Source organism: Hemiscyllium ocellatum, unplaced genomic scaffold (assembly GCF_020745735.1).
Source record: "Hemiscyllium ocellatum isolate sHemOce1 unplaced genomic scaffold, sHemOce1.pat.X.cur. scaffold_3727_pat_ctg1, whole genome shotgun sequence".
In the NCBI taxonomy this organism is placed as follows: Eukaryota; Metazoa; Chordata; class Chondrichthyes; order Orectolobiformes; family Hemiscylliidae; genus Hemiscyllium; species Hemiscyllium ocellatum.
The window spans coordinates 5,485-30,941 of NW_026868592.1; the positions used below are offsets into that span (position 1 = coordinate 5,485).

Below are 25,457 nucleotides of genomic sequence, written 5' to 3' on the forward strand. Positions count from 1 at the left end.
ATTTTGAACATGGGGCCGTGTGTGTAACAAATCGCCAATGCGCAGTTCACGCCCCATGTCCAAGCCCATCCTTCACACTGGCTTTGCGAAGCAGTATTGCTGGTGGGCTTCACACAAGGACAAGATTCCTTCACAAATCAGATGGTCAGAGAAACGGGGTTTCTGCCTCCTTCCCTTTGCTGCCCTTCAGTGGCTTTGATTGTTTCCTCTTTTATTCCGGTCTTGTTCCCACAGCAGTGCGATTCCTGCTGCCTCAGCTGCTGCTGCCTCTGTTTAACACTCTTTTCTCATTCCATTCTAGTGCCAGGAAATTCCCGGCCTGAAGATCTTGTCTTACAACGCTCCCATTTACTATGGAAATAAGAACTATTTCCGGGATACCATGGCCAAAATAATCGGACTGACCCCAGATAAGATCAAAAAGAGGGAAAAGAGAAAGAAAGCACTGGAAAGAGTTGGAAAGATGACCATTACCACCATCGTATGTTTGTTTCGGTTCCCTTCTTGAGTGTGTAGAGGCACTGGTATCTTCATGTATGGCTGATTGCTATTATTGCAGGTATTACATGGGTCTGTATGTGTGTACAAGTTGTGTGTGTTAATGTATGTGTGCAGTACACGTGTGTATAGGAAGTGTGGGTGTGGGTGAGAGTGTGCGTGTCAGAGTGTGTCTGCCTGTGTGTGTGTGTCTGCTGGTATCTGTGTGTGAGTGTGTGTCTGCGTGTCGGTGTGCATGTGTGTGAGACATAGTGTGTGTGTGTGAATGTGTGTGAGAGAGACAGTGTGTGTGAATGCGTGTTTGTGTCTGTGTGAGGTTAAGTGGGTGTGTGTGACAGTGCATGTGTGGCTGAGAGTGTGGGTGAGAGACTGCATGTGTGTGCATGTCTGTCGTTGTGTGTTTGTGTGAGAATGTACAAAACAGTGTGTGTCTGTCTGAGAGTGTGTGTGTGTCAGAGAGTGTTTGTGTGTATGAGTGTGTCTACACTGGGTACTGCATGTGTGTGTGCATGGTGTGCATGTCAATACATGCTCAGCCATGTTACAGACAGCTCAAATAACAATTTTCTCACCCTCAAACAGCACACATTCAGTCAGTTAGATACAGAATTCAGTTGCCTCGACATGGTTCCCCCATCAAACACTCCCAGGACAGGGTCAGCACGGGGTTAGATACAGAGTAAAGCTCCCTCTACACTGTCCCCCATCAAACACTCACAGGACGGGAACAGCACAAGGTTAGTTACAGAGTAACACTCCCTTGAAATGTCCCCCATCAAACACTCCCAGTATAGGGACAGCATGGTGTTAGATACAGAGTAAAGCTTTCTCTACACTGTCCCCATCAAACACTCCCAGGACAGGGACAGCACGGGGTTAGATACAGAGTAAAGCTCTCTCGACACTGTCCCCATCAAACACTCCCAGCACAGGGACAGCACGGGGTTAGATACAGAGTAAAGCTCTCTCTACACTGTCCCCCCATCAAATAACCCCAGCACAGGGACAGCACGGGGTTAGATACAGAGTAAAGCTCCCTCTACACTGTCCCCATCAAACACTCCCAGGATAGGGACAGCCGGGGTTAGATACAGAGTAAAGCTCTCTCTACACTGTCCACCCATCAAACACTCCCAGGACAGGGACAGCACGGGGCTAGATACAGAGTAAACCTCCCTCTACACTGTCCCACATCAAACACTTCCAGGGCAGGGACAGCACGGAGTTAGTTACAGAGTAAAGCTCCCTCCACACTGTCCCCCATGAAACACTCCCAGGACAGGGACAGCACGGGGTTAGATAAAGAGTAAAGCTCCCGCTACACTGAAAACCCCTCCCGCCCCATTCCAGGGACAGAGACAGCACAGGGTTAGATACAAAGTAAAGCTCTCTCTCCACTCTCCCTATCAAACGCTCCCAGGACAGGGACAGTATGGGGTTAGATAGAGTAGCTTCCTCCACACTATCCCCCATCAAACACTCCCAGGTCAGGGACAGCACAGGGTTAGATACAGAGTAAAGCTCACTCTACACTGTCCCCCCATCAATCACTCCCAGGACAGGGACAGAACGGGGTTAGATACAGAGTAACGCTCTCTCAACACTGTCCCCCAATTACACACTCCCAGGACAGGGACATCACGGATACAGAATAAACCTCCCTCTACACTGTCCCCCCATCAAACACTCCCAGGACAGGGACAGTACGGGGTTAGATACAGAGTAAAGCTCCCTCTACACTGTCCCCCCATCAAACACTCCCAGGACAGGGAGAGCACGAGGTTAGATACAGAGTAAAGCTCTCTCTACACTGTCCCCATCAAACCATCCCAGGAGAGGGACAGCACGGGGTTATTTACAGAGTAAAGCTCTCTCTACACTGTCCCCCCATCAAATACTTCCAGGGCACGGACAGCACGGGATTAGTTCTAGAGTAAATGTCTCTCTACACTGTCCCACATCAAACACTCCCAGGATAGGGACAGCATGGAGTTAGATACAGAGTAAAGCCTTCTCTACACTGTCCCCATCAAACAGTCCCAGGACAGGGACAGCACGGGGTTAGATACAGAGTAAAGCTGCCTCTACACTGTCCCCCAATCAAATACTTCCAGGGCACAGACAGCACGGGGTTAGTTATAGAGTAAAGGTCTCTCTCCACTGTCCCCCATCAAACACTCACAGGACAGGGACAGCGCAGGTCTACATACAGAGTAAAGCTCTCTCAACACTGTCCCCATCAAACACTCCCAGGACAGGGACAGCACGGGGTTCGATACGGATTAAAGCTCCCTCTAAACTGTCCGCCCCATCAAACAGTCCCAGGACAGGGACAGCACGGGGTTAGATACGGAGTAAAGCTCTCTCTACACTGTCTCCCCATCAAACACTCCCAGGACAGGGACAGCATGGGGTTAGTTACAGAGTAAAGCTCTTTCTACACTGTCCCCATCCAACACTCCTAGGTCAGGGACAGCATGGCGTTAGATGCAGTGTAAACCTTTCTCTACACTGTCCTCCCATCAAACACTCCCAGGACATGGCCAGCACAGGGTTAGATACAGAGTAAAGCTCCCTCTACACTGTCCCCCATCAAACACTCCCAGGACAGGACAGCACGGGGTTAGATAAAGAGTAACACTCCCTCTAAACTGTCCCCCATCAAACACTCCCAGGATAGAGACAGCATGGAGTTAGATACAGAGTAAAGCTTTCTCTACACTGTTCCCATCAAACACTCCCAGGACAGGGACAGCACGGGGTTAGATACAGAGTAACGCTCTCTCAACACTGTCCCCCCATTACACACGACCAGGACAGGGACAGCACAGGGTTTGATACAGAGTAAAGCTCCCTCTACACTGTACCCCCATCAAACGCTCCCAGGACAGGGACAGCACGGGGTTAGATACAGAGTAAAGCTCTCTCTACACTGTCCCCATCAAACACTCCCAGGACAGGGACAACATGGGGTTAGTTACAGAGTAAAGCTCCCTCTACACTGTCCTCCCATCACACACCCCCAGGACAGGGACAGCACGGGGCTAGATACAGAGCAAAGCTCTCTCTACGCTGTCCCCCCATCAAATAACCCCAGCACAGGGACAGCACGGGGTTAGATACAGAGTAAAGCTTTCTCTACACTGTCCCCATCAAACACCCCCAGGACAGGAACAGCACAGGGTTAGTTACAGAGTAAAGCTCCCTCTACACTGTCCCCCCATCATGCACTCCCAGTACAGGGACAGCACGGGTTAGATACAGAGTAAAGCTCTCTCTACACTGTCTCCCCATCAAACACTCCCAGGACAGGGATAGCACGGGGTTAGTTACAGAGTAAAGCTCCCTCTACACTGTCCCCCCATCATGCACTCCCAGGACAGGGACAGCACGAGGTTAGATACAGAGTAAAGCTCTCTCTACACTGTCCTCCCATCAAACACTCCCAGGACAGGGATAGCACGGGGTTAGTTACAGAGTAAAGATTTCTCTACACTGTTCCCATCAAACACTCCCAGGACAGGGACAGCACGGGGCTAGATACAGAGCAAAGCTCTCTCTACGCTGTCCCCCCATCAAATAACCCCAGCACAGGGACAGCACGGGGTTAGATAAAGAGTAAAGCTCCCTCTAGACTGTCCCCCATCAAACATTTCCGGACAGGGACAGCACAGGGTTAGATACAGAGTAAAGCTTCCACTACACTGTCTCCCATCAAACACTCCCAGGACAGGGACAGCACAGGGTTAGATACAGAGTTAAGCTCTCTCTACACTGTCCCCCATCAAACATTTCCAGGACAGAGACAGCACAGGGTTAGATACAGAGTAAAGCTCCTCTACACTGTCCCCATCAAACACTCCCAGGACAGGGACAGCACGGGGTTAGATACAGAGTAAAGCTCCCTCTACACTGTCCCCTGATCAAACACTCCCAGGACAGGGGCAGCAAAGGGTTAGATACAGAGTAAAGCTCTCTCTACACTGTCCACCCATCAAACACTCCCAGGACAGGTACAGCACGGGGTTAGAAACAGCGTAAAGCTCCCTCTAAACTGTCCCCCCATCAAACAGTCCCAGGATAGGGACAGCATGGAGTTAAATACAGAATAAAGCCTTCTCGACACTGTCCCCATCAAACCCTTCCAGGATAGGGACAGTATGGGATTAGTTACAGAGTAAAGCTCTCATTACACTAACCCATCCAACACTCCTAGGACAGGGACAGCACGGGGTTAGATACAGAGTAAACCTCTCTCTACACTGTCCCCAATCAAACACTCCCAGGACAGGGACAGCATGGAGTTAGATACAGAGTAAAGCTTTCTCTACACTGTTCCCATCAAACACTCCCACGACAGGGACAGCACGGGGTTAGATACAGAGTAAAGCTTTCGCTACACTGTCCCCATCAAACACTCCCAGGACAGGGACAGCACGGGGTTAGATACAGAGTAAAGCTCCCTCTACACTGTCCCCAGCAAACACTCCCAGGACAGGGACAGCACGGGGTTAGATACAGGGTAAAGCTCCCTCTACACTGTTCCCCCATCAAACACTGCCAGGACAGGGACAGCACAGGGTTAGATACAGAGTAAAGCTCTCTCTACACTGTCCCCCCATCAAACACTCCCAGGACAGGGACAGCACGGGGTTAGATACAGAGTAAAGCTACCTCTACACTGTCCCCCATCAAACACTGCCAGGACAGGGACAGCACAGGGTTAGATACAGAGTAAAGCTCTCTCTACACTGTCCCCCATCAAACACTCCCAGGACAGGGACAGCACGGGGTTAGATACAGAGTAAAGCTACCTCTACACTGTCCCCCAGCAAACACTCCCAGGACAGGGACAGCACAGGGTTAGCTATAGAGTCAAGCTACATCTACTCTGCCTCCCATCAAACACTGGTCAAAGCACAGCAGGTTAGGCAGCATCTCAGGAATAGAGAATTCGACGTTTCGAGCATAAGCCCTCCAGCTCTTATTCCTGATGAAGGGCTTATGCTCGAAACGTCGAATTCTCTATTCCTGAGATGCTGCCTAACCTGCTGTGCTTTGACCAGCAACACATTTGCAGCTGTGATCTCCAGCATCTGCAGACCTCATTTTTTACTCCCATCAAACACTCCCAGGAGAGTGATACCACGGGGTCAGTTACAGAGTAATGCTCTCTCTACACTGTCCCCATCAAATGCTCCCAGGATAGGAACAGCACGGGTTAGATACAGAGTAAAGCTCTCTCTACACTGTCCCCCATCAAACACTCCCAGGACAGGGACAGCACGGGGTTAGATACAGAGTAAAGCTTTGTCTACACTGTCCCCCATCAAACATTTCCAAGACAGGGACAGCACGGGGTTAGATACAGAGTAACGCTCTCTCAACACTGTCCCCCCATTACACACTCCCAGGACAGGGACAGCACGGGGTGTGATACAGAGTAACGCTCCCTCTATACTGTCTCCCCATCAAACACTCCCAGTACAGGGACATCACAGGGTTAGATGAAGAGTAAAGCTCCCTCTACACTGTCCTCCCATCACACACTCCCAGGACAGGGACAGCACGGGGCTAGATACAGAGCAAAGCTCCCTCTGCACTGTCCCCCATCAAACACACCCAGGACATGGACAGCAAGGGGTTAGTTACAGAGTAAAGCTCTTTTTACACTGTACCCCCATCAAATAACCCCAGCACAGGGACAGCACGGGGTTAGATACAGAGTAACACTCCCTCTAAACTGTCTTCCATCAAACACTCCCAAGATAGGGACAGCATGGAATTAGATACAGAGTAAAGCTTTCTCTACACTGTCCCCCCATCAAACACTCCCAGGACAGGGACAGCATGGAATTAGATACAGAGTAAAGCTCTCTCTACACTGTCTCCCCATCAAACACTCCCAGGACAGGGACAGCACGAGATTATTAGATACAGAGTAAAGCTTTCTCTACATTGTTCCCATCAAACACTCCCAGGACATGGCCAGCACGGAGTTAGTTACAGCGTAAAGCTCTCTCTACACTGTCCCCCATCAAACCTTTCCAGGACAGCGTCAGCATGGGGTTAGTTACAGAGTAAAGCTTCCTCTACACTGTTCCCCCCATCAAACACTCCCAGGACAGGGACAGCACGGCATTAGTTACAGAGCAAAGCTCTCTCTACACTGTCCACCACCAAAGACTCCCAGGACTGGGACAGCACGGGGTTAGATACAGAGTAACACTCCCTCTAAACTGTCCCCCATCAAACACTCCCAGGATAGGGACAGCATGGAGTTAGATACCGAGTAAAGCTTTCTCTACACTGTCCCCCATCAAACACTCCCAGGACAGGGACAGCACAGGGTTAGATACAGAGTAAAGCTCTCTCTACACTGTCCCCCATCAAACACTCCCAGGACAGGGACAGCACGGGGTTAGATACAGAGTAAAGTTTTCTTTGCACAGTCACCACTCAAACACTCCCAGGACAACTGCTGTTTATTTTGTGTGGTTCTTTTGTTGCTGAGTGAATGCTGACATTGGTGTCAGCTGATGTCCTGGAATAAATGACTTACGTGGAAATGTGAAATCCTGAGGATCGAAGATTTTTGTGGCCTTGCCTCTGCAAGAGAGAAGGTCTTGCTCTGTAACACACACTGCTGTGGGAAATGTATACGACTTTGTGACAGAATGTGTTTTGCAGGATAATGGACTCATCCAACCTCACTACCCGGCCGACAGAACCTCGTCCTCTTCAGGTACTGATTTGCAAAATCAAGGTTTGTTCTTCGAATTTTCCATTACTTAATATATTTGCAACTCCCATGTCAGCTTGAATCTTTTCCCTTTTAGTTTGTGATCCATATCGATCTCCTGCACTGCCAGCCAGTGCAATTCAGTTAGCACACTTCTGCAGTCAACCAACTTATTTTTAAACATAGTTTCCTGACATTCGAGAGAGACAGACAGATGGAGGACAGAGTGAGTGAGGCAGAAAGCCAAAGACATTGAGAAAATATGAGAGAGATCCAGAGAGATGTACAGAGAGAGAGAGAGGGAGAATTACAGACCTCTGGGGTGGAGACTAAAAGAAAGAGCAAAACAGTCACACACTGAGAGACAGTCAGAGAGAGATTGAACAAAGGAAGAATAGATCGAGGAGGGAATCTGATTGAGACACGCTAACCTATAGACAGAGTAGCTCGTGAGAATCTCTTCCTCATTGCAGACATGTTTCAGACCAGAGCACATTAGTTTCAGGTGAGGAGTCAAGCTAAGTGGTTTCGAGGAGATCTGAGAAAATTTCTTTCCTCCAGAGGGTGGTAGAAATATGGAATGTGCTGTCTAAGAGGGTGGTGGGGGCAGGTACTCTCACAACATTTAAGAAGCAACTGGATACTTAAAATATCAAGGCATAGTTGGCTATCGACCAAGTGCAGATAAATGGGATTAGTATCCCTTGGTGTTTGTTGGTCAGCCCAAACATGGTGGGCTGAAGGGCCTGTTTCGCTGCTGTATGACTCCCTGAGACAGGCAGACAGACAGACAATCAGAGACAGAGAGAGAGATCACAGACTCCCAAAAGTGTGGATACAGGCCATTTAGCCCATCAAGTTCACACTGACCCTCTGAAGAGCATCCCACCCTGACCCAGCCCAACCCTGTAACTCTTTGCATTTCCCATGGCCAATCCACCCTGCAGGCGCCGGGAGAATGTGCAAACTCCACACAGATAGTCACTCGAGGCTGGGATCAAAGTCGGGTCCCTGACGCTGTGGGGCAGCAGTGCTAACCACTGAGCCACTGTGCACAGAGACAGTGTGAGAGAGAAACAGATGAAAACCGAGATAAAGAGAGAGAGAAAGATGGAGTGAGACTGAAATGAAGTAAAGTCACCATTGTCTCAGTGGACCATGAGGCAGCTCTCTGATAAGAGAGAGACTGGAGATGGTTGAACCTTAGGGTCACCACCTCAGCCAAGGGAAGGGGTTGAGAAGGAGTGACTTTCCATGATAACCTCAATCAGTAAAGACAGAAATAGGGACAAGACTGACTGAGGTGCAGTTTCAAAATTAAGTTAGTAAGAACAGAACACAGTGTGTGCTGCAAACCGGAAGTGTGTGACACTGTGAATCTGGAATTTGGCTTCGGTCACCTGGATGCCTTTATACAAACATTTATTTACTTTGGTGCTGATTTGTGCTTCCTATGGGTATTGAGCTGCCTTGATGTCAGTGTCTCTGAAATGCCCTGTCTTATTTTGCTCGAACCACCTTTACCCAGGTACCTTGCAGGATCGAAGTCAACAATCTGCCCCAGGGAAGGGCTCAAATGCAAATGCTCCCCTTGTTTCCACTGATGCTGGGGGAACAGTCATGCTCATTGGCACTCTGTTCGGTGTAGAGTTTACCGTTCACATCCTGGCATTGTGGTCTGATTGCGTTTGCAGAGAGTTTACTCAAGTCTTTCATCACTTTTGCTCAGATCTCATAATTCCACTTGGTTGGCCAATGTTTCGGCCTGGCAGCCCAGCAGCCTCCTGACTCCACCTCACTCATTGATTGGCCTGGGGAACTCTTGCTTTGTTAGGAAATATTTCAATTCAGGAAATATTTATATCCTGAATATTCACTATTCTGCCTCTGTTTCAATGTTTATGCTTTCAGTTCCCTGACTCCATGCTTCTTGATGGGGTATACTGGTGTTTCCCAAACCTTTTCCCACTGCGACCCCAGATCAAGGCTTGACAATTGTCACAAGGCCTCAGGGAGAGAGGGTGAGGTATTGAGAGGTTGGGGTGGGGGCCGGAGTTACTGTGGTGCTGTGAGAACAGGAGTGCAGCTCTTTACAATTTAATCAGAGCACCATGGTGACCATTGCTGTCTCAGAGGTCAGGGATCCACCAGGGACGTGATGGCCTAGTGCTATCATCATTCCTAATCCAGCAAGTCAGTGGCTATCCTGGGGACCTGGGTTCAAATCCTGCCACGGCAGAGAGTGGAATTTGAGTCCATCCAAGATCTGGAATTAAAGAGTTGGGAGGTCATGTTGCGGCTGTCCAGGACATTGGTCAGGCCACTTTTAGAATACTGCTTTCAGTTCTGGTCTCCCTGCTGTAGGGAAGATGTTGTGAAACTTGAAAAGGTGCAGAAAGATTTACAAGGATGTTGCCAGGGTTGGAGGATCTGAGCTACAGGGAGAGGCTGAACAGGCTGGGGCTGTTTTCCCTTGGAGCGTCAGAGGCTGAGGGGTGACCTTATAGAGATTTATAAGATCATGAGGGGCATAGATAGAGTAAATAGACAAGGGTAGGGGAGTCCAAAACTCGAGGGCATAGGTTTAGGGTGAGAGGGGAAAGATTTAAAAAGGACCTAAGGGGCACTGTTTTCATGCAGAGGGTGGTACGTGTATGGAATGAGCTGCCAGAGGAAGTGGTGGAGGCTGGTACAATTGCACCATTTAAGAGGCATCTGGATGGGTATATGAATAGGAAGGGTTTGGAGGTATATGGGCCGGGTGCTGGTAAAACGGGACTAGATTAATTCAGGATATCTGGTTGGACCGAAGGGTCTGTTTCCATGCTGTACATCTCTCTGACTAAGATTCTGATGATGAAAATGAAGTGATTGTCGGGGTGATTTAAAGCCCATCCAGTTTGTTTCAAGGAAGCAAATCTGCCATCCTTACTTGGTCTGGGCCTGTATGTGTCTCCAGGCCCACAGCCAATTTGGTTGACCCTTAACTGCCCCCTGGATGGACAATAAATGCTGGCCTGACAGCGACACCCACATCTTGGGAATGAAGGGAAGGAAAAAGAATGTTGAAAATTCCAGTTTGTCATTCAGCCCCACCCCCTCAACCCCAGCTCTGGAAAGTCTTGGGGGGACTGATAGATCTGTTCTGTATGACAAGCAACCTTGTCCAATGCTCCCCTGCCTCATTGAATTCAGCTTATTCAGAATGCCTCACTACTCTGTGGGCTTTCATTGGCATAGATTGCGCCAGGCTTGTGGTCATTGTACCCACCACACCTGTGGCTCTCTCCCCCTAATATAGACACACCCCAACTCTCACCAAAAATGCTTGAGTCTCCATTTTATGGGCATTTCCTGGGCCATTTACAAGGGCCAACTCAAGACTGCCTTTGGCCCTTGATGTTCAAGGAACAGTCATACATACCAGTTATCATTTAAGATTTTATCCGAAGCTAAAAGTGTGCAGTGCTGAGCTGAATGTCAGCCAAGATGTTTTCTCCTCTTGTCATGGGGTGAATACATGCACTTCTGTCTCAGGCAAAAAAATAGTGTTACCCACAGAGTCACAGTTGACACCAATTCCCACCTTAAGCCAGCTTAGATGGTGCCCAGAACTGCCCCTTGAAGCCTGCTTGCCAAGCTTCCAACTGTTTGTTAATCATTTGCCAAAGATTTCCCACTGTGCAATGGAGATCCCGAGTTTATTTTCACAGCTCAGCAACAGTTGCCAATATAAATGTTGCTCTTTCTCTGGCAGATAAGCAAGATAAAAGGATTCGGTCTGTTGTGATCGACTGCAGTAGCATCATCTTCATTGACACAGCTGGAGCAAGGTTATTTGTTCAGGTAAATAATAAAAGATAAAATTCACAATGTCAGTTTCATTACAACAGTTCCTTGTGCAAAGACCAAGGAGCACCTTTTCCCACAGAAAGGTAGCCTCTCGTTCAACAAATGTGCCCTATTGGCATGAATTTCTTTACTCCAGCAAAAGAAAGAAAGATTTGCGTTTATCTAAGTGCTTTTCTCCAGCTTTTCTGGAGAGTTCCGATGCAGCGAACTTAACAGCCAATGACCCAAACAGCAATGTCGTAGTAATAGGATGCTGATTGAGTGATAACTACTGTCCATGGCATTGGCCAAGGTCAACTCTGCTGCACTTAGAGTCATAGAGATGTCCAGCACGGAAACAGACCCATTGGTCCAACTTGTCCATGCTGACCAGATAGCCTACATTAATCTTGCCCCATTTGCAAGAATTTAGCCCATATCCCTCTAACCCCTTCCTATTCATATACCCATCCAGATGCTTTTTAAATGTTGTAATTGTACCAGCCTCCACCACCTCCTCTGGCAGCTCATTCCATACACGCACCACATTCTGCGTGAAAAAGTTGCCTCTTAGTTCCTTTTTAAATCTTTCCCCTCTCACCTTAAACCTGTGCCCTCTAGTTGATGGGAAAAACACATTGACTATTTACCCTAACCATGCCCCTCATAATGTTATAAACCTCTATAAGGTCACCTCTCAGCATCCGATGTTCCAGGGTGAAAAAGCTCCAGCCTATTCAGCTCAGACCCTCCAACATCCTTTTAAATCTTTCCTGCACCCTTTCATGCTTAACACTATCTTTCCTGTAGCAGGAAATCTTTAACACTCACCTAAGGCTTTGGTTTAACACCTCATCCCAAAGATGGCCCTTCTGACAGTTTAGCACACCTTCAGTACTGCACTGGAAGTGTCAGCTTCGCTAATTATACTCAAGCCTGGAGTAGGACTTGAACTCAGAACCTTGTGAATAGAGGCTAGCGCTGCAATCTGAAGCACGACAACAGCAGCGACACTGAACGTAGAATATAGAACAATACAGTGCAGTACAGGCCCTTCGGCCCCCAGTGTTGCACCGATACTGAAAGGGATGTTTCTTGGCATTTTTTCACACTTGGAGATATCCGAACCTCAGTGCAGGCAGGGCTGGCCTGGTTGCCATGGTGATGGTGGATCCTCTGCTGCAATTCTTGAGGCCAACGTCCTGAGATTACTTCAGAAATCATAAAAGTATTATGTTGGCCTGGAGTCACACAAAATACATTAACGAATCAGCTCCCTTTTTAGAAACAATCTTTTGGGTATAGCTTTTTCATAAGATCAATAAAACGCAATTACGGGAGTAGAATGTAAACTCATGCGCTGGGTTTGTTAGACTGCTTTACGGCCAGGCCCCAGGGCACAAGAAAAGGTAGAGAGAGAGGAACACGATCTAAAGATCTAAAGTGTCAAAGAGAAGCTGTTCATGTGAAAACAAGCAGGCTCTTGAATCTCCATTCTGAGTGTGGACTTAAAGGACACAAATACAACCTTTCTGGACACTGGACAAATTGCCCAGCTGCCTACCCCTGCCAGAGAAGTGGATTCAACCATAGACTGCAAGCAAATGATGTGGATGTTGACTCATTGTTCCCCAAGCCACAGTATTCCTGTTTTTTCCAACCCGGCCAATTACCGTCCCCATCGGTCTCCTCTCGATCATCAGGAAAGTGATGGAAGGTGTCACCAACAGGGCTATCAAGCAGCACCTGCTCAGCAATAACCTGCTCAGTGACGCCCAGTTTGGGTCCCACCAGGGTTACTCAGCTCCTGACCTCATTACAGCCTTGGCTCAAACATGGACAAAAGAGCTGAACTCCAGAGGGGAGGGGAGAGGGACAGCCCTTGGCATTGAGGTACCATTTGCCTGAAGGCAGCATTAAAGATCCCAGCAGAACTGGTTGCAGTCAGACCTAGAATGAAGGTTGTGGTTGTTGGAGGTCATTCATCTCAGCTCCAGTAGATCTCTACAAGAATTCCTCAGGGTCCCATCTTCAGCTGTGTCACCTGCTCTCCACCATGGCGATGGTCACTGATCATTTACAACTCCTCGGGCAGATACTGAAGCTGTCCGTGTCTGTATTGCAGCAAGGTCTGGACAACATTCAGGTTCGGCTAATAAGGGGCAAGTGACATTTTCCGTGCACAAGTGCCAGGCAATGACACCACCCCTTGAGATTCAATGGCCTTCCCATCATTGAATTCCCCCCCCTCCACTATCAACACCCTGAGGGTTACCATGGAGACTCAAACATAAAGCTCCAAGGTGTAGCAGGCATGGAGTTTCAGGTACACGGAGGGTAGCCACAGAGGACAAAATGTCAGTTAAACACTGTATGCATTGTATCAGAGTACCTCAATGTTGAGCAGAAATGCACATGTTCACTTCAAGAGGTCATTTTAGTGTTCCTGAACATAGACAGGAGAGAATTGCAGCAATAATTTCCAAAGCTAATCAATTGAAGCAAAAGTATCAGAATTATTTTGTGTTCATTCATGGGACAAGGCTATCGTTGGCTGGGCCCAGCATTTACTGCCCGTCCCTAGTTGCCCCCTTGAGAACATAGAACATAGAACAATACAGCACAGAACAGGCCCTTCGGCCCACGATGTTGTGCCAAACATCTATCCTAGATTAAGCACCCATCCATGTACCTATCCAATTGCTGCTTAAAGGTCACCAACGATTCTGACTCTGCCACTCCCACAGGCAGCGCATTCCATGCCCCCATCACTCTCTGGGTAAAGAACCTACCCCTGACATCCCCCCATACCTTCCACCCTTCACCTTAAATTTATGTCCCCTTGTAACACTCTGTTGTACCCGGGGAAAAAGTCTCTGACTGTCTACTCTATCTATTCCCCTGATCATCTTATAAACCTCTATCAAGTCACCCCTCATCCTTCGCCGTTCCAATGAGAAAAGGCCTAGCACTCTCAACCTATCCTCATACGACCTATTCTCTATTCCAGGCAACATCCTGGTAAATCTCCTCTGCACCCTCTCCAAAGCTTCCACATCTTTCCTAAAGTGAGGCGACCAGAACTGCACACAGTACACCAAATGTGGCCTTACCAAGGTCCTGTAAAGCTGCAACATCACCTCACGACTCTTGAATTCAATCCCTCTGCTAATAAAGGTGGGGGTGAGCTGCCATCTTGAACCCCTGCAGTCCATGTGCTGTGGGTTGACCCACAATGCCCTGAGGGAGGGAATTCCAGGATTCTGACCCAATGACACTGAAGGAACGGGGATATATTTCCAAGTCAGGATGGTGAGGGGCTTGGAGGGGAACCCCATCAGCGAACATCCTCACTTCTGACCTTATGATGGAGAGAAGATTATTCGTTCACAGGAAACTTCCCCATCCTTTAATAGGAACTGTGAAGTCTCAATGAGACAATGCAATTGAAATTGGAGTCGTATTTTCAGTCGCAGAACTGACAAAATGATCAGAATGGAGCTCAGGGCTAATAACTATTCCCATGAGGAACTGAGAGTGAAGATTATGTGTGAATCTCATTCAGTTAAAGCAAAGGAGTTACGAGGGAAATCCACCTATTTTACCTATTGGCGATAGCTTGGCAAATTGGCAACAAACAGAATTTTCCCAGAACTCAATCGTGGGTTTTTAGATTAGATTCCCTACAGTGTGGAAACAGGCCCTTCGGCCCAAACTGACCCTTCGAAGAGTAACCCACCCAGACCCATTTCCCTCTAATGCATATGGGCAATTTAGCATGGCCAATTCACCTGACCTGCACATCTTTGGACTGTGGGAGGAAACCGGGGCACCGGAGGAAACCCACGCAGACACAGGGAGAATGTGCAAACTCCACACAGTCGCCTGAGGCTGGAATCAAACCTGGGACCCTGGTGCTGTGAGGCAGCAGTGCTAACCACTGAGCCACCGTGCCACCCCATAGATGCCCTTAGAACTGGAGTCAGGACTGCTGACTACATTTATTGCACCATTTAGACAGCACTGCGTTAACCATCCACCATGAGGGTTCTGCTTTGAGATTTTCCAAAGGCCACAATCTGGAATCTTGGAAGAGAATCAGGAACCATTTGGCCATATGAGGAGGATCCTAGTGTATGGTCAAATGAAGAAGGAACAGGACCAGAGAGTCAGGGAAGTGCTAAAGGCACTACAGAAGACAGGCCCAGCAGCAAATGAAAAGCGGTCTCTGTTCTGTAGAATGGCCATTACATATCCAGGAACGCATTATTCACAAACAAGGTCGCTGAGAGCTCCACAGAAGTCAGGAGCCCTCAGTGAAGTTTGAGCACCAATGTGGATACAACTGTGATATAGTCCATGTTCCAGGCAAGGGGCTAGTGATTGCTTGAGGCAGAAGTGAAAGCTGTGAATCCACAGATGCATAAGGATCCAGACTGGGAATTAGTTTGATTCAGTTACTCGTCTTCAGCGCATTTGAATAAGCGATTGGAAAGGCAGTGATAATGTTGGTTTCTGAGTGGACATGGGAGACAACACTGGACATGACGGTCAGTGGAATGATTGTGATTGATGGACCCAATAGCCTTTTCTCATTCCATACTCTCTCTTTCTCACATTGTACTAATCGGCTTGTGCAGAACCTCTGAGCGGCTTAAAGGTAACATTAGCTCCAACCTCAAGCCCCTAGAGTCCTTCCTTGAAACACATGAAATATTTATGACCCATGTTGATGTTGATGCTCCAAGGGACCCTCCCTCCACCCTACACTACCTCACCTCCATTGCTCCATTCTTCTATTCCTTTCTCACTCGTCTGTTCATCTCACTTCCCCTCCAGATGCCCACACAGGTCTTGATAACAGCCCCAAAGCCACAACGTAAAGACTTATAGTCTTATTCACTCCAATGGTTTTATCTTTCAGATGTGTGCAGAGTGTCAGAAAGCCGACATGTGGGTCTACCTAGCAGAATGCAACAGTAAGTGTTACAGTAAGCTTCATATCATTTGCTCACCATTTTGGTGACATTTGCACCCTGCTTTGGAATCCTGGGATAGCATGTAGTGGCATTCCATTGACCTGACAAGTCCAATGCAGTGTCATTAAACACTTGGAAGGGGATTCTCCACTGATGCCTTGGCAAGGGTCCCATGCCATCTTCACTATATTGTGGAATTTCAATGCCCTCCTCTGAGGCCAGTTTGGTAGGTGGAGGGGGTGCCACTGCCCTCCTGCCTCTTTCTCAATTAGGATCGGAGTGGGAAGGTTGGTGTATGGTAATTAATGTCCAGTTGGCCCACCTTCCGCCTGTGGTAATCTCCCAGTGGCATACGGGGAACTTGAAAAGCAAGCCCTGTGGTAGCATTTCCCCAGATGACCACTTCTGGCACCTTGTGTCAGTGTGTGGTACTGGGTAAGGGCTGTTTGAGGTGGTTCACTCTCACAAACCCTCCTTTGTTTTTGCTTTGTGTTGGGCCTATCTAGTGCTTAGGTTTAGAGGGTACACCATTACAGAGTATCTCCAGAAGAGGCTGTTCTTAGATAACAAGTTTATTGGAATGAGGACAAATACATTTGGTCAGGCAGAATTCCTGGGACCTAAGGGAGCTGGTACAGATCCTTCATATACAAGTGCTGAGTGGATGATCAATCTCGGCCTCCTCCAGCGGTCCTCAGCATCACAGATACCAATCTTCAGCCAATTTGATTCGCTCCACATGATATCAAGAAACAGTTGGATACTACAACGACCATGGGCCCTGACAACATTCTGGCAATAGTACTGAAGACTTGTGCTTCAGAATGCTCCCCTAGCCAAGCTGTTCCAGTATATATTGGTCCAGCCAGCATCCCACAAGTGAATCAAAAATCAATCTGTTCCCATCCCATTTGTGGGTGGCACGGTGGCACAGTGGTTAGCACTGTTGCTCACAGCGCTAGGGTCCTAGGTTCGATTCCACCCTCAGGCGACTGTGTGTGGAGTTTGCACATTCTCCCCGTGGGTTTCCTCCGGTTGCTTCCGTTTCCTCCCACAGTCCAAAGATGTGCAGGCCAGCTGAATTGGCCATGCTAAATTGCCCGTAGTGTTAGGTGAAGGGGTAAATGTAGGGAATAGGTCTGGGTGGGTTGCTCTTCGGCGGGTCGGTGTGGACTTGTTGGGCCGAAGGGCCTGTTTCCACACTGTAAGTAATCTAATCTAATCAATGGAGGCTGCTGAACAATGCACATCTGCAGGCCTCTGATTGGCAGAGGAGGCAGGACGCCCACTCCACCACAGATTCTTTGATCTCTAGAAAGCCCTGTCATTAATGTGTCCCTCCTTGCCTGCATTAACATTTTTAAAAACACATTAGTGGGATGTGGGTGTCTACGGCTAGGGTGGCATTTATTGCCCATCAGGCACTTAAACATCAACCACAGCTCCATAACTCTGGAGACATGTGTAGGACTGACTGAGTAAATTTTCCCTCCCATGTGGTTAAAGATATCCTCCATCACATCTCATCCACATCCCGCACCTCCACCCTCAGACCCCACCCCTCCAACCGTAACAAGGACAGAACGCCCCTGGTGCTCACCTTCCACCCTGCCAACCTCTGCATAAATCGCATCATCCGCCGACATTTCCACCATCTCCAAAAAGACCCCACCACCAGGGATATATTTCCCTCCCCTCCCCTTTCCGCCTTCCGCAAAGACCGTTCCCTCCGTGACTACCTGGTCAGGTCCACGCCCCCCTACAACCCACCCTCCCATCCTGGCACCTTCCCCTGCCACTGCAGGAACTGTAAAACCTGTGCCCACACCTCCTCCCTCACCTCTATCCAAGGCCCTAAAGGAGCCTTCCACATCCATCAAAGTTTCCACACATGTCATTCACTGAATCCAATGCTCCCGATGCGGTCTCCTCTACATTGGGGAGACTGGACGCCTCCTCACAGAGCGCTTCAGAGAACATCTCCAGGACACCCGCATCAATCAACCACACCGCCCCGTGGCCCAACATTTCAACTCCCCCTCCCACTCTGCCGAGGACACGGAGGTCCTGGGCCTCCTTAACCGCCGCTCCGTCACCACCCGATGCCTGGAGGAAGAACACCTCATCTTCCCCCTCGGAACACTTCAACCCCAGGGCATCAATGTGAATTTCACCAGTTTCCTCATTTTCCCCTCCCCTTCCCGCCCCCTCCCCCAGTTCCAACCTTCCAGCTCAGCACTGTCCCCATGACCTGTCCTACCTGCCTATCTTCCTTTCCACCTATCCGCTCCACCCTCCCCGCTGACCTTTACCCCCACCTCCATCCACCTATTGCGCTCTCAGCTACCTTCCTCCCCAGCCCCACCCCCCTCCCATTTATTTCTCCACCCCCAAGGCTCCCAGCCTCATTCCTGATGAAGAGTTTTTGCCCGAAACGTCGATTTTCCTGCTCCTCGGATGCTACCTGACCTGCTGTGCTTTTCCAGCAACACTCTAATCTTGATTCTAATCTCCAGCATCTGCAGTACCCACTTCTGCCTGGGTCATAGAACATAGAACATAGAAAAATACAGAGCAGTACAGGCCCTTCGGCCCTCGATGTTGCGCCGACCAAAGCCTACCTAACCTACACTAGCCCAATAACCTCCATATGCTTATCCAATGCCCGCTTAAATGACCATAAAGAGGGAGAGTCCACCACTGCTACTGGCAGGGCATTCCATGAACTCTCAACCCGCTGAGTAAAGAATCTACCCCTAACATCTGTCCTATACCTACCTCCCCTTAATTTAAAGCTGTGTCCCCGAGTAACAGCTGACTCCATACGCGGAAAAAGGTTCTCACTGTCAACCCTATCTAAACCCCTAATCATCTTGTACACCTCTATCAAATCTCCCTAAACCTTCTTTTCTCCAATGAGAACAGCCCCATGTCAGACTTAGATTAGATTAGACTTACAGTGTGGAAACAGGCCCTTCGCCCAACAAGTCCACACCGACCCGCCGAAGCGCAACCCACCCATACCCCTACATCTACCTAACACTACGGGCAATTTAGCTTGACCAATTCACCTGACCCGCACATCTTTGTGACTGTGGGAGGAAACCGGAGCACCCGGAGGAAACCCACGCAGACACGGGGAGAACGTGCAAACTCCACACAGTCAGTCGCCTGAGTCGGGAATTGAACCCGGGTCTACAGGCGCTGTGAGGCAGCAGTGCTAACCACTGTGCCACCGTGCCGCCCACTTCCTTCAGTGAAGCAAGTAGATTTTCACAACAATTGACAGTGGGTTGTTGGGCTAATTTCAGATTTTCTTTTAAATTTGAATTCAGATTTGGTGGGATTTAAACCCACATCCTCAGAAAGTCTAGACAACTGGCCTATTGACATTACCACTATGCCACCAAATCTTTAGTGGGTCTGCAATGAGTAAGAAACAGAATAAACAGTTTGGCTCGATGACTTTTCCTCAGAACTAGTTGAAGTTGGTGATTTGACAATTTAAGCAAGCATGGAGGCTATAGCTTCTAAAGATGTGTCCATTGTCCTTCCACTGTAACGAATGTCATTGTTCTCTATGTTTTCTAGAAGATGTTTTGAAAATATTGACGTGTAGTGGCCTTCTTAACCACCTTCATCCAGAGCAGATCTTTGTAACGATACATGATGCTGTCGTCAATGTGGAGCGAATGAAGGTAACAGGCTTTGTAAAGGAGTTTGCACCTTTTTTGTTCCCCGAGAATGTCCACCCAGATACATTCTGTCAGATTGCCTGCTTGAGGCTATGTGTAATTTAAAAACATGGTGAAGCATACTTTACCTCAGGCATTAACAAGCTTTAAACTGCCACCACTGTTCTCTGAAACTGCAGGCTTACACAATACTTCCTTTGTGTCTGCTGAACTCCAAAGCCCTCCTTTTTTAATAGACTGCAACATTGTATCACAATGTGAGGAGATGGCCACTGTGAAAGGACCCTGCATTTCCCCAGTCACAGCACAGAAACACATCCCAGTCTGACCTTGTCCCATTTAGAGTCATCCAATACGGAAACAGACCCTTCGGTCCAACCCGTCCATGTCGCCCAGATACCCTAAATCAATCTAGTCCCACCTACCAGCACCTGGCCCATATCCCTCCAAACCCTTCCTATTCATATACCCATCCAGATGCCTTTTAAATGTTGTAATTGTACCAGCCTCCACCACATCCTCTAGCAACTCATTCCATACACACACCACCCTGTGTGTGAAAACGTTGCCCCTTAGGTCCCTTTTAAGTCTTTCCCCTCTCACCCTAAACCTTCTACTTTTGAATTCCCCTACCCTGGAGAAAATACCTTGACTATTCATCCTATCCATGCCCTTAAGATTTTATAAACCTCCATAAGGTCACTCTATGCCTCTGACGCTCCTGGGAAAACAGTTCCAGCCTATTTAGCTCAAACCCTCCAACCCTGGCAACATCCTTGTAAATCTTTTCTGAACCCTTTCAAGTATCATAGCATCTTTCCTCTAGCAGGGAGACCAGAATGGAATGCAGTATTCTAAAAGTGGACTAACCAAAGTCTTGTACAGTCTGAACATGGCCTCCCAACTCCTATACTCAATGCCAGCACTTAGCCCATATCCCTCCAAACCCTTCCTATTCATATACCCACCCAGATGCCTTTTAAACGCTGTAATTGTACCAGCCTCCACCACTTCCTCTGCAGCTCATTCCACACACATACCACCCTCTGTGTGAAAAGTTGCCCCTTTGGTCCCTTTTAAATTTTTCCCCTCTCACCCAAAACCTATGCTCTCTAGTTTTGGACTCCCCTACCCTGGGGAAAAGACCTTGTCTATTTACCCTCTCCATGACCCTCATGATTTTATAAGCCTCTATGAAGTCACCCCTCAGCCCCAGCCTATTCACCCTCTCCCTATAGCTCAAACCTTTGGGTGTTCACTCTGGCCAGAAAATGAAATTCCAAACATTATAATTTGATCTGGAATTAATCATTTGCCCATCATTCTTTCCTAAACACAGCATAGATAGTACATTATTTTGATGAAAGAGGAAATAATTTATGTCTTTTGACTTCATTTTTCTCTGTTCAATTGAGGGCATAACGTCAAGTATCTCTGTTCAGAGAGAGAGAGAGAGAGCCAGACTCATAGTTGTTAAATTAAAAATGATACCATAAAATATGTACCAACTGTGTAATTGGCAGAATATTAGATGGAATGCCAACACCCACTGATGGCACAAAGCAGGCACTGTACGGGTTGACCGTGCACAATCTAAAGTTTCAAATATGGGAACGGAAGGAAGCTATTCAAGCCTGTTCTGCCATTTAATTCAATCATGGCTAATTTGTATCTTAACTCGGTCAGCCGTGGTTCCGGAATTAGGTCACCCCTTAATCTTCAAGGGGATACAAGCCTAGTCTATGCAGTGTGTCCTCACGATTTTATTTTTGCTGTGTTGAACCCCTTCTGAGGTGGGTTTGTCCTGCCTGAGGTGAAGAGCGAAGAAATAATCTCTGGGTGGGTGGGGCCTGAACCACAGTGTTATATAACTGGCAAAAGGCAGACAGTTCTGACATCAAATGGTTCTCTATGAACAAACATTAGATTTAGAATTAGAGTTTATTGTCACGTGTATTCAAGTACAGAAGCACAGGAACACAGTGAAAAATGTATAATGTCGCCACACACTGTTCCACCTTAGGTATAAAAGTACCTAGGTACACAAAATGTAGGTACAAAGTAAGAAAAGAAACAAAATTATAAAGTTAAGCACTACAGACTATCATAGTATCAATAGAAAATATAAAGAAATAAGCTAGTAGTTAACATTAAAGCCCTTCTTAATATAAACTAGAAAAATAAAGAAATAAAGTTAAAAGTTCAACAGTCAAACAGACTGACAATGAAAGAGTTTCTCCCAGTACTGAGTAAACCAGGTCGGGAGTTCTCTGGAGTTTAGAAATTGCGAGAGGCATTGAGACATAACAGCTTTTTGAAGGGGCTTGATAGAGCAAGGATGTAGAGCTCTCTCTCTGAAGGGCATTAGTGAACCAGAGAGGGATTTCCCAAATTTTTAATTGCCATTGGAGCAGCTTTTTAATTGAATTCAAGCTTTACTATTTATCACAGAGGGAAGGGTGGGCCTCTGGGTCACCAAGCCCAGTGACCATACCGTGAAACCAAGAGCTCTTTAGGAATCTCTCCCCCAGAGCGGGGTGGCTGCTCCACCACTGACTATATTGAAGGCTGGGATCAGCAGAGCTTTGTTTCATCAGGGAAATCAAGGATTGGGGGGGAGTAGGTGGGAAAGTGGAGTTGAGACCCCAAGGTCAGCCAGGATTGGACTGAACAGCACAGCAGGTACATTGAGCAAAATGGTGTTGTCCTGCACCTATTTCTTGTGTCTTCTTTGCTGATGAAGAGTGGAATAGATCAAATATGATCACTTTAGTCAGTAGAAAGTTAATGTTGATCAAGGTGGTGAAAGTATTCTCCTCATCAACCTGCTAAGAGATACCGTTATACACTGCTGGAACTTGAAGCCTGGCCCCCTTGCTCAGAAACAAAAACAGAAATTGCTGGAAAAACTCAGCCTGTCTGGCAGTATCTTTGAAGAGAAATCAGAGTTAAGGCTTTGGTGACCCCTTGTACCACAATAGCCCCCAGGTTCCGTCACTAGAACTGAATGGTTTTGCTAATCCATTGATAGACTTCAGAGAAGGTTGTAAGTTTGCTAGCTGAACTGGCAGGATGTTTTCAGATGTTTCATCACCATGCTATGTTACATCATCAGTGAGCCTCCAGTGAAGTGCTGGTGTTCTGTCTCTCTTTCTATTTATGTGTCTTGGTCTGTTGTGGTGGGTGATATCATTTCCAGTTCTTTTCTCATAGGTTGGTAAATAGGGTCCAAATCGATGTGTTTACTGACAGAGTTCTGGGTTGAATGCCAGGCCTCTAGGAATTCCCATGTGTGTCTCTGTTTAGCCTGTCCCAGGATGGAGGTGTTGTCCCAATTAAAGTGGTGTTCTTCTTTGTCCGTATGTAAGGATACTAGTGAGAGTGGGTCATGTCGTTTTGGTGGCGAGTTGGTGTCCATGTATCCTGGTGGCTAGGTTTCTGCCTATTTGTCCAATGTCGTGTTTGTTACAGTCCTTGCATGGTATTTTGTAAATGACATCCATTTTGCAAAACCCTGCAAGGACTGTAACAAACACGACATTGGACAAATAGGCAGAAACCTAGCCACCAGGATACATGGACACCAACTCGCCACCAAAACGACATGACCCACTCTCACTAGTATCCTTACATACGGACAAAGAAGAACACCACTTTAATTGGGACAACACCTCCATCCTGGGACAGGCTAAACAGAGACACACATGGGAATTCCTGGAGGCCTGGCATTCAACCCAGAACTCTGTCAGTAAACACATCGATTTGGACCCTATTTACCAACCTATGAGAAATAGAAACAGAAGTGACATCATCCACCTTAAGAGACTGAAACACATAAATAGAAAGAGAGACAGAACACCAGCGCTTCACCAGAGGCTCACTGATGATGTTACCTAGCATGGTGATGAAACGTCTGGAAACAAACCTACCAGCTCAGTGAGCAAACTTACAACCTGAACCTCAACCTGAGCTACAAATCTTCTCAAAACTCACAAAGGCTGCAAAGAAGATGGGCAAGGAATGATTCCAGGAGTTGGGACACAATAGTAGGAGGACATCCCTGCGGATTCAGCTCATTTTCATTTGGGAGAGGAGGATTGAGAGGGATATGTTCTGTTAGCAAGAAAAGAAATGGGGGCTGGGCCTGTCTCCGACAGAACTGGTTCCTGACTGTGAGAAGCCAGTTCCCGAGCCACCTGCAATGGTCACAAACAGCGAGAGGTTTGTTTGCTCAGCTTTAAAGTAGGTGCTTGTATGTCAAGTGTGGGAGCAAAAGAATTGGCGATAGACAGCCCAGCTGTTGCTCACACTGGGATCATCCATAAAGCGCTAATCTGCCTTCTGTACTGGCAGGGGGAAGACAAGAGATCTGATTTATTGCAGCGCAAAACCCCGCCAGCCAATCCTCTGCCGCTTGCCATGCTGACTGCAACCCGCAACGTAGCCTAGGATATTCCACAGGCCGTGAAAGCATTGTTTCTGAATGGGGCCAGGCTTGATGGACCGAAAGGCTTGTTCTTGTTTGTGCTTCCTCCCCATTCCCCAAGACTTGAAAGGGATCCTGGTCTTTCCATCTTGAATCTTTCTGACAGCTTTTGTATCTGCCTTTAGTCATGGTCACCCATTGGGTGCAATGCTTCATAAAGGCTTCTCTTAATTCTTGGGAGCTAGCCTCCACCACACCACACTGATGGACCCCCTGCCTTTTATTTGTGCCTATAACTGTTGCTTTCCCTTTCGATGCTCACTCAACTATTAAGTCTCGTCCTTCTCTCCTGATTGATCCCATTTGTTGATGCGAGGGGCTCGGAGGTAGTGAAGAACTGCAGGCAATCAGGTGAGCGAAGAAAACAAAGCAGATTGCCTCAATGGAAAAGGCAGCTCTTGAGAGAATTCTCTAACTTTGCTCCTTGTGCGCATCACCATTGCTCAGAAAGCAAGCTGCTCTGCAATTTCAACTCAAACCAGAATAGTACATGGTTGGCCAGTTGTGAGGCTAAAGAGCAATCCCACAAGGTTTAAAAATATCAACATGATTATTTCTCTTTTTTTAGGAAGCAGCCTCACAGAAAAGCACTACAATTTGGGTATGAAAGAATCGGTGGACTTTCTGCTCAATGATTGCTGTACCACTTACAAAGGACAATCATAAGGGTCTGCCTGACCACAATTGCCTTTCAAGGAGACTCGAAATGAAGTGAATAGGCTCTATCCAACCTGCAATGCAGAATGAGACTTCTTTACTAATCTAAAATGTGTAGCGTTTCACTGACAGAACAGAACTACAGGTTAAGCTGCACGGAATGGCTTCTTCCAGAGAGTCACGTCAAAAAGCAGAAAGTCAGCTTTAACTGAAATTGTTATTTGCCACTATGGGATTTTAGTGTAGTTGGTGTGTGAATGAATCTGGTCAGAAAGAGATAAACTACAAAAGAATGATTAGGAATAAAGGGATACCTTCTTTATGGGAGTGCTGCTGGGCAATGCGATATAGGGGGATGGAGGTGAGGAAGGTGGGGATAAAGGACAGTGATGAAAATGTGTTGCTGGTTAAAGCGCAGCAGGTCAGGCAGCATCCAAGGAACAGGAAATTCGACGTTTCGGGCATAAGCCCATCCTGATGAAGGGCTTATGCCCGAAACGTCGAATTTCCTGTTCCTTGGATGCTGCCTGACCTGCTGTGCTTTAACCAGCAACACATTTTCAGCTCTG

At 47.6% G+C, this 25,457-nt stretch overlaps 1 protein-coding gene across 1 annotated transcript; it reads left to right on the forward strand.

Moving 5' to 3' along the window:
• Positions 1 to 310: 310 nt before the first annotated feature.
• LOC132813473 (solute carrier family 26 member 10-like) lies at positions 311 to 25,253 on the forward strand. The gene is made up of 6 exons (XM_060823160.1): positions 311 to 481; positions 7,189 to 7,243; positions 10,998 to 11,086; positions 15,996 to 16,050; positions 19,642 to 19,748; positions 24,800 to 25,253. The coding sequence occupies exons 1-6, from the start codon at positions 383 to 385 to the stop codon at positions 24,836 to 24,838; spliced, it is 444 nt and encodes a 147-aa protein (XP_060679143.1). The 5' UTR covers positions 311 to 382; the 3' UTR covers positions 24,839 to 25,253.
• Positions 25,254 to 25,457: the final 204 nt, after the last annotated feature.